Consider the following 9,603-nt stretch of genomic DNA (forward strand, 5'->3'; position numbering starts at 1 on the left):
TTGTTTGAGGAGGGAAATGGAGGAAATCAAAAATCACTTGCTTTTGTTAAAGGTTTCCAATGTCCACACACATAATTGCATACACACACCTAAGCTTTGAAGGCCATTAATTTCCTGTTGATTGCCGTATTCATTCTTGCAGTACTTGTTGTTAGGTGCTTAATTGGTGCCATTGTAACTAGAGTTTGAACTTGGAGTCTAAACATAACATTGACTTCATCTGCTGCCTACTTTATTGTAGTTAGCCAAAGCCTGGAAAATGGTCAATGCCATTGAGTGAGAGCCTATTTTTATGCCTTCTTTACTATAGGGGAATATCAGGCCAACAACAATAGATAGCACTGTTGGAATGTAGCGCTTGCCAAATTAACACAGACATTTTGGAAAGCATGCTTATACTGCACACTAGATGTACTTCACTGATAATGGGGAAAAGTAAACATTTTTAAGTATGTAGTAAAGCTGCTTTCATGTGCTACTTAACATAAAATAAAGTTGCATGTGAATTTGGAGATAATCGAACTTCGGAAAAAACTTTGATACCCGAGTTATACTGAGTTGGAATGACCAATTGCCTACCATCAAGGCAGAAAAGAATACAACCACAGTCCCCAATCACTGATATGTAGCTGTTTAAGAGCTTCTATAACAGCATCTAAAGTCCAGTGGTGACAGTGAGAGCAAATAAAAAGACATCCCCACTATAGTGCTGTGACAGTGATAAGGCCCTTACATGAGCAGAGTTCAGTGGAGAGTAAGTTCAGCTGGACTACTCTAACAAGCTCCCTCACCGATTGTTTTGGTTTTCACACAAAAATCAAACTCGGGCTAGTCATAGTGAGTCACACTGAAGGGACAGATAGATGCTGATCTGCTCTCCCTGTAGAGAGCATCTCAATTAGCCTCTATTCAGACCTACACAGAGACAGCAACAGAGCCTGCAAGGCCCCAGGATTAAAACATATATGGGGTGATGCAGCAAGTGTTCAGGTGCAGCAAGTTTAGCTTATTGATGAGCTGTTGTGTGATTATTGTATTGAATGCTGAGCTGAAGTCTATGAATAGCATTCTGACATATGAGTTTTTGTGTTCTAGGTGGTTCTGGGCCAGGTGGAGTGTGGAGGATATTGCATCGGTTGTAGAATGTTTGGACAGTATGCAGACTGTATGGGTCTAGTGTGTTAGGGAGGCTGGTATTGATGTGATGCATGACTAACCTCTCAAAGCATCATCATGATTGGGGTCAGTGCTATGAGATGGTAGTCATTCAGGCAGGCCACAAGTGACTTCTTTGGTACAGATATGATGGTGGTGGATCTGAGACACATGGGGACGACTGCCTGGCTCAGTGAGGTGTTGAAGATATCTGTGAGGACATCTGTCAGCTGTTCATCACAGTCTCTCCAGGTATGTTGTCGGGACCCACAGCCTTGCGTGGGTTAATCCTGGATAGGGTCTTCCTCACCTCAGCTGGAACAGGCAGAGTACCTGGTCTCTGGAAGATGTACAGTAGGTGTTTTCCGCACAGGTGTGTCATTCTGTGCTTCAAACCATGCTTCTGGGAGGGATGTGTCATCATCACAAGCCTGTGGCGTGGGCTTGTAGTCAGCGATATACAGCTGTTTTACCTTGATGCCATGGGACAGATTGGCTCCTGCTGTTTTGAGGGCTGCTTTTTTCCCAGATATGTATGTATAATTTCAGGTCTTCAGCAGCCCACGGACCTCTGCTGTTAGCCATGGCTTCTGGTTTGCACATATGGTGATGGTCTTCGTGACTGTCACATCATCAATGCATATCCTGATGTAAGCAGTCATTGTTTCAGTGTATTCTTGCAAGTATGTGTGATTGTCATAGGTGGCAGTCCTGAAGTGCTGAGGTAGCATCCTCTGACCATACTGGGATCTGTTTTTTAACTGGTTTAGCGAGTATGAGAAGTGGTCTGTACACTGGAATTAGCACTACAGTGATGTGAGTACCAGAGGTGGGGGCGGGGGACAGCCTTGCATACATTTTTCCCAGTTGTTCAAACCAGGTCCAATGTGTTGTTCCCCCTTGTTGCAAAGTTCACATGTTGGTAGAACTTTGGCAAAACTGTTTCTAAGTTTCCATGATTGAAGTCACCAGATACAATCAAACCCTCCGGGGTTGATTGTTTGTTGCTCGCTGATAGAGCTGTAAATTTCGCGAAGAGCATCCATGGTGTCGGCACGTGGAGGGATATACACAGCCACAATAACAATGGTTGTGAGCTCCCTTGGCAGATCGAAGGGTAGACACTTCACAAACATAAACTCCACCAGATGAAAAGTGTTTGGAGACTACCACAGCATTGTTACTCCATTCCTTGTTAATATACACACACAAGCCACCTCCGCAAGTCTTACCAGACAGTGTTGTGTCTCTATCTGCTCTTTAGCAGTTTAGCACGTGCATCTGAATGGCAGAGTTTGGGATGTTGTTGTTTAGCCACATTTTGTTAAAAACAAACACACAGCAATATCACGTTGTGTAGTCTGTCAGAGTCTAATAAAGTCCAGTTTATTGTACAGTGAGCGTACATTGGCGAGCAGGAGTGTCGGAAGCGCCAGTCCAGTGGGGTTACCATTTAGCCTTGCTGTTTATATTTATTTAAGAAAGCACTACACACTACAGACAAAACAGCTGTGCACATTCAGACTATTTATTTAACTAAATCGCAAGAGTCATATCAATTTCGATTTAATCGTTCAGCCCTAGTGGACCATTTTCATAGACTGTGATGACATTTTTCTGCTTTATTTAGCAGTGTAAATTTAGCCAAATTTATGTTTTCAAGTTTTTAATTACATAGTGTAAATTTATAACATTATTATGATGCGATGGTGTTTTAAGTACAGCTGCTGATTGAGTGACAGTTTGGGCAGATGGGAACACAAAAATAATTGCTGCGGTCACCCATTCAACACTGTTTACCCTGCTATGGTTTACTTTCGTTTCAAACCTGGAAATGTAAACGGGGTCCATTTTATCTATTTATGGTGATTGATATTAAAACTGGTTGAGAAATCGGACTGCCATATACAATAATAAATTCTTTTAACCGACAGACAGGTTAAATTATTTCAGTAATAACTCTCTGAATAAATTGAAAGGGTTATAATGTTGTGGCAGGGCAGAGGGCGGGGCCAGGTCGTGATTATACACACCCGGTGTAACGTAGTTCAATGGGGAGGAGGCGAGAACTGGCTAGAGGACATAAATAATATTTTAATGATGAACTTAAACGACACAAACACACACATGACGGACATGTCCGTAAATTATCTCTCTCTCCCGCACAATCTTCCGCAGTCGGCCTTTATCCCTCTCGGAGGCTTGATTTGCCTGATAAGGTGTGTATAATCACGACCCGGCCCGCCCTCCTCCCTGCCACAAATGTATATGACAAGTTGGTAGGTTTGGTCTTGGCTGACTAGATCTGCTTGCGCTGCTGCGGCACAACAAGTACAAAGACTTGCTACTACTAGAACATAAACAGACATGCTGTGTTGAGCATGAATGACATGTTGCTGACATACAGTCCCCATTAAACAGATCTAGACAAGTGGTGTTAGGGAGGAGGAGGGTTTCAGGGAGAAAACTCACATAGCACCTTGCAGTGAAACAGGCTTACCTGCAAGCATCTGTGGCAAGTTACTGTAAATGCTAGATAAGCAGATATGCAAGGACAGATTACATGTCAATGAACCTATGAACTGCACCATGACTGAACGGATCATTGTTCTGTGCTCTATGAATTAGTTTTTCAAGTGAGCATGAATGTAGATGATCATTGATTATGTATAATTGTGTGTTCTTGATGGAGAGTGAGTGAGCCTGGTCTTTGAAGTCTATCGGTGTATGTTTAGAAGGAAGAGAATGTGCTGTGTGTGTGTTTGCCAAAGCCCCCAGCATATGAAGATCAGACTTCTGCCATTCTCACTGAAAGGAGAGGAGAAATTAAAACACTAAGACCTACTACAGCTCAGTTCACCACAGCTCAGGCGCTGGTGTGGTCTACCCTTACACCAGCCCCACTTGGGCTACTTTCTTTCCTCCTCTTTCTCTATTCAGTCTGTTTATCTGCAAAATACTTTGAAGCCCGTTGGCTTAACAAATTCTCCTTTAAAGAATGTTGCTCATCTCAGCACTGTGCTGGCATTTACCTGTGTTTATATTACACTCCATCTTTGCCAATAGCAATTCTGAAACTACTTTTTATCCAAAAGTAAAATATCAAAAAAATGATTTGTTCAGTCATTACAAATTTCTGAAAGATTTACCATTTTAATGTAGGTATGACATATTAATAGGATATTGATCTTGGCGGAGAAGGTCTGCTACTCATCTGCAGAGCAAGTATGGAGACTTGCTACAACTAGAAAATACACAGACATACAGAGTTAGCATGTGGACATGCTGCTGCACAATTAGACATAAATACAATCCCCATATAGCTGATCTAGACATTTGGAGCTGGGGAGGTGGAGGGTTTCAGAACTGGCTTACTTGCAAACTGAGCAAATTTAAATGTTAGACAAAGAGAGAGATTCAAGTTGATTGGCAACTCGATTACATGTCAAAGGACCTATTAGCTTACACCATATGAGCTGATTGAGTTTAGCTTACACCATATGAGCTGATTGAGCCTGAACTTAGTAATTTCATGATTATTCATAAATACTATATTTTAAGTGCTTGCCTGTGAAAAGATAACCATGATTTTAGGATGTTGGTGATGAAAAATGATTAATTATGCAAACATATAAGACAATTTGACACCTTGGACATGTCCATAGCACAAATGGTGCGGGACAAGTTACATGTCGAAGTTTACTACTAAGCATTATGTGTTTGTTGAGCAATAATAATAGTGATGGTTGTATTAGCATGCACAACTAATTATATTATCACAATCTTTTCCTACAAAGGAGTGCATTTCCAGAATCAAATAGGGTTTAAAAGGTATGTCCCTCTCCTCCTCTAGGTGTTTCAGGATCTGGGTGTGTGTGTTCTGTCTGGGGCTTCAGAGGGGTATAATGTGTGTCTGTTTGCATATGGACAGACAGGCTCAGGGAAAACATACACCATGATGGGGACTCCAGTAAGTAACAGTGCCATCAGTTAAAGTAAGTCATTGGTGACATTAGGGAAGCATTATTTCAAGCTAAATATTGTGTGTCGTACTTATCTGTGCAGGATTCCATGGGGCTGACTCCAAGGATCTGTGATGTAAGTCACTGGTTTTAATAATGATAGTTCTTTCTAATGAGATACAAGCTCTGCCTCTTTTCACTCTGAAAGGTGTTTCTTGAACTTAGGACACTTTTAGCTTGTTAAACCATTTTAACACTCTGACTAGTTTATTTAATTTGTCTAATAACAATGTCCAACAGTGTTTGTATGTGCATCACAATAGATTTATGTAAGTGTTTTTTATTTTTTTTTTCCTGAAAGTTTTGAAAATTCCCACCAATTCCCATAAATTAGCATTGAAAGTCTGGGTCTGTGACCAGGCTAAAACAAAAAAATCTTTACATAATAGGCATTTGAAAAGTACCAAAATAAATAATTAAGGCATAGTATAAATTTTCTAAATTGGTTTTAATATTTGAATGTAATAACAAATATATATATTTTAATTTGTTTTAATAAAAATCAACCCTGGGACATGACATTGCCTGAAGAATCTCTCAGAAATTGATACATTATTGATTGAGACTTTTACCATCTGTTCAGGGGCTTTTTAGGTCTGGTGATGATGTTGCAGATGGACAGAGCAGTAGAGTTGTAATAAGGTGAGATAGAAACCTTTTTTATTTTTCTTCTTCTTTTTTTTTTTTTTTTGAGGGTTCAATAGAGGCGTTTGGGCCTGTTTGGCTTATTGCTAAAAATAAATTGTATGCTTGTTGTGTTGGGGCCCATGAAAATGTTGGCAGAGCAAGAACCACTGGCACGATTGGGTCAGTAAAAAAAAATCCTTCTTGTCGAGCCCTGCTATCTGTTTCGCAACAGTACCAAGCTTGTTCTTTAGACAGGATGTTGAAAAATAAGCATGCCTGTAAGCAAAACCAAATACAACCCCTTGTTTTCCTTTGCAGTTTTTTAGAGATCTACAATGAGCGTGTTCGGGATCTGCTGAGAGGTGTGGAACAGAATAAACCGGCACCCCTGAGAATTCGAGAACACCCAGAGAAAGGGCCATATGTGCAGGGTGAGTGTTCACAAATAGAAACTTAAAGGTATAGTTTACCCAAAAATCATCATTCCCTCACCAATCATGTTGTTCCAAACCGTATGACTTTCTATTGTGGAAGACCATGAGATGTTAGGCAAAATGCTAGACTCGATCAATGAAAGTGAATGGTGACCGAGTCTAACATTCTGTCTAAATCCATATAAGGTAAGTAAAACAGGTTTGAAACAGCATGAGGTAAGTAAATAATTTTTGGGTGAACTATCCCTTTTTCAGTCTAGTGAATTCTCTTAAATGAATATATTTCACCTTACATAACCACCTTGCATAACCAATTCCCACCACGGTTTGGGCTGAGGGTTGTCTGCTTGTAGGTCTGTTTCTGCCCCCTATCCTGGTTTGGACTGAGAGCGGTCAGCTTGTAGGTCTGTTTCTACCCCTCTATCCTGGTTTGGACTGAGAGCGGCCAGCTTGTAGGTCTGTTTCTGCCCCTCTATCCTGGTTTGGACTGAGAGCGGTCAGCTTGTAGGTCTGTTTCTGCCCCTCTATCCTGGTTTGGACTGAGAGCGGCCAGCTTGTAGGTCTGTTTCTACCCCTCTATCCTGGTTTGGACTGAGAGCGGTCAGCTTGTAGGTCTGTTTCTACCACTCTATCCTGGTTTGGACTGAGAGCGGTCAGCTTGTAGGTCTGTTTCTGCCTCTCTATCCTGGTTTGGACTGAGAGCGGTCAGCTTGTAGGTCTGTTTCTACCACTCTATCCTGGTTTGGACTGAGAGCGGTCAGCTTGTAGGTCTGTTTCTGCCCCTCTATCCTGGTTTGGACTGAGAGCGGTCAGCTTGTAGGTCTGTTTCTGCCACTCTATCCTGGTTTGGACTGAGAGCGGTCAGCTTGTAGGTCTTTTTCTGCCACTCTATCCTGGTTTGGACAGAGCGGTCAGCTTGTAGGTCTGTTTCTGCCCCTCTATCCTGGTTTGGACTGAGAGCGGCCAGCTTGTAGGTCTGTTTCTGCCCCTCTATCCTGGTTTGGACTGAGAGCGGTCAGCTTGTAGGTCTGTTTCTACCACTCTATCCTGGTTTGGACTGAGAGCGGTCAGCTTGTAGGTCTGTTTCTGCCCCTCTATCCTGGTTTGGACTGAGAGCGGTCAGCTTGTAGGTCTGTTTCTGCCCCTCTATCCTGGTTTGGACTGAGAGCGGTCAGCTTGTAGGTCTGTTTCTGCCACTCTATCCTGGTTTGGACTGAGAGCGGTCAGCTTGTAGGTCTGTTTCTGCCCCTGTATCCTGGTTTGAGCCTAGGGTTGTCTGCTTGTAGGTCTGTTTGTGCCCCTCTATCCCTCCATGACTCTGCTCATATTTTTGCCTCTAAATTGTGCCCTCTCTCTCTCTCTCTCTCTCTCTCTCTCTCTCTCTCTCTCTCTCTCTCTCTCTCTCTCTCTCTCTCTCTGTCTCTCCCTCCCAATATTCAGTCATTGTTTGTATTAGGAGAAAGCCCAGAGCAGCAAAGGAAGCTACCTCACTTCCATGTGGCTGCTTGGAGCCCAGTTGAGTAGTAGTGATCAAGATTACTTTCACACATATATAAATAAAAAATGTAATTGCATTAGATTAGATAATAAAACAGCAAACTAAGTGGCATCTGCAAACATACAATGCTAGACCTTTTCTCAGAACTAAAGTCATGTTTCCTAGCCATGTATGCAATTACTTTAAACTAAATGGTCCAAAGGTCATTTTCAGGAGATGAGAAGTCAGTTCCTCTTGAAGTGCCTCCTTTTGAATGAAGTTCACTCAAAAATGAAAATTCTTTCATCATTTACTCACCCTTATTCCATCCCAGATGTGTATGACTTTCTTTCTTCTGCTGAACTCAAGTGAAGATTTTTATAATAATTTCTCAGCTCTTTGGTCCATATAATGCAAGCGAATGGGTGCCAAAATATTGAAACTCCAAAAAAATCACATAAATCAGCATAAAGATAATCTAGAAGACTCCAGTGGTTAAATCAATGTCTTCAGAAGGGATCAACAGATCAACATTTAAGTCCTTTTTTACTATAATTTTAACTTTCACATTCTTCTTCTAATGTTTTTGGTGATTCGCATTCTTCATGCTTATCGGCCTCTTACTTTGCAGGGAGAAGAATTTCTAGCATAAAAGGACTTAACTATTGATCTGTTTCTCACCCACATCTATCATATCACTTCATATCACACTGTGTTGCCGAGTGATGATGACCAACTGCAGCATGTGCCAGCCAGACTTCAGTTCAGACTTCTAATGACTTCCGATGACTTCAAGGACTTAAACACTTAAACTTATATTTCATATAAAATCATTTTGTTTAATCATTGACCCACAACACTTACTGAGTTTACTAATTTTATCCACTATATTAGTTTAGTTCAAAATATAAATAACTAATATTGGCATTATGTTAATTATTTTTCTGTTATAGCATTATTTCATGTACAGCTGCTTTGAAACAAAGCCTGTTGTGAAACGCATAATACAAATAAATTTGACTTGACTTCTGAAGATATGGATTAAAACACTGGAGTCGGATGGATTACTTTTATGATGCCTTTATGTGCTTTTTGGAATGTCAAAAACATCATGTAGCATCATCTCTTCCTGATTTTATCCTGTTTATATAATTTAAGTTTCTTTGTCCAACAGGAAGAGAGTATTTGTGACTCATATCTCAGAAAAAAATATGATGATTATACTGTACCTATATGTTGTTTCTAGGTCTTTCTCAGCATGTAGTGAACAATTACAAACAGGCGGTGGATCTGCTTGAGGAGGGCATTGCTAACCGCATCACAGCCGCTACATATGTCCATGACGCTAGCAGTCGATCGCATGCCATCTTTACCATTCAATACATACAGGTTTGAACTGCAGTCTAATATTCTTGTAGCAGTCACTATATGCACACACCTTTATAATCCTATCTATCGTGTTTACTTTTTGTAGGCTATTATAGAAAATAACCTCCCTTCGGAAATTGTGAGCAAGATCAATTTAGTGGATCTGGCTGGCAGGTTAGTCTTTTTAGTTAAATCAACATTACATATACTGTGAAAAAGAGAAGCCATTATACATGGTCGAGTTGCCCCCTAGTGGTTGATCACTGAAAGGCCAGCTTAATAGTGAACAGTGAAAATCCATCCTTTGTGCTGTGTCAGTGAGCGAGCAGACCCGCACTACTGCAGAGACAGAATAACAGAGGGAGCCAACATCAACAAATCTCTCGTCACCCTTGGCATCGTCATCTCTGCTCTTGGTAAGCACTGGCCTTCTTTACTCTTCTTCTCTACTCTTATTAGTGATGCAATAACCGAGTCTGAATCTGCATACTGTCGGAGTATGTTCTGATGTATTTGTATG

The 9,603-nt window shown here is 41.0% G+C and overlaps 1 protein-coding gene across 1 annotated transcript; it reads left to right on the top strand.

The window, feature by feature from the left end:
- Positions 1-1,305: 1,305 nt before the first annotated feature.
- LOC127662688 (stAR-related lipid transfer protein 9-like) lies at positions 1,306-9,324 on the top strand. Its single transcript, XM_052153980.1, has 5 exons — positions 1,306-1,407; positions 5,761-5,819; positions 6,123-6,235; positions 8,962-9,104; positions 9,190-9,324. The coding sequence occupies exons 1-5, from the start codon at positions 1,306-1,308 to the stop codon at positions 9,295-9,297; spliced, it is 525 nt and encodes a 174-aa protein (XP_052009940.1). The 3' UTR covers positions 9,298-9,324.
- The last annotated feature ends 279 nt before the right edge of the window (positions 9,325-9,603 follow it).

This window comes from Xyrauchen texanus, chromosome 22, assembly GCF_025860055.1.
Source record: "Xyrauchen texanus isolate HMW12.3.18 chromosome 22, RBS_HiC_50CHRs, whole genome shotgun sequence".
Classification (NCBI taxonomy): Eukaryota; Metazoa; Chordata; class Actinopteri; order Cypriniformes; family Catostomidae; genus Xyrauchen; species Xyrauchen texanus.

Coding starts and splice junctions, on each gene's coding strand:
- LOC127662688 (XM_052153980.1), top strand. CDS start 1,306: ATGGTGGTGGATCTGAGACACATGGGGACGACTGCCTGGCTCAGTGAG. Junction 5,820..6,122: donor AGCAGTAGAGTTGTAATAAG/GTGAGATAGAAA, acceptor TTTCCTTTGCAG/TTTTTTAGAGATCTACAATG. Junction 6,236..8,961: donor GAAAGGGCCATATGTGCAGG/GTGAGTGTTCAC, acceptor TGTTGTTTCTAG/GTCTTTCTCAGCATGTAGTG.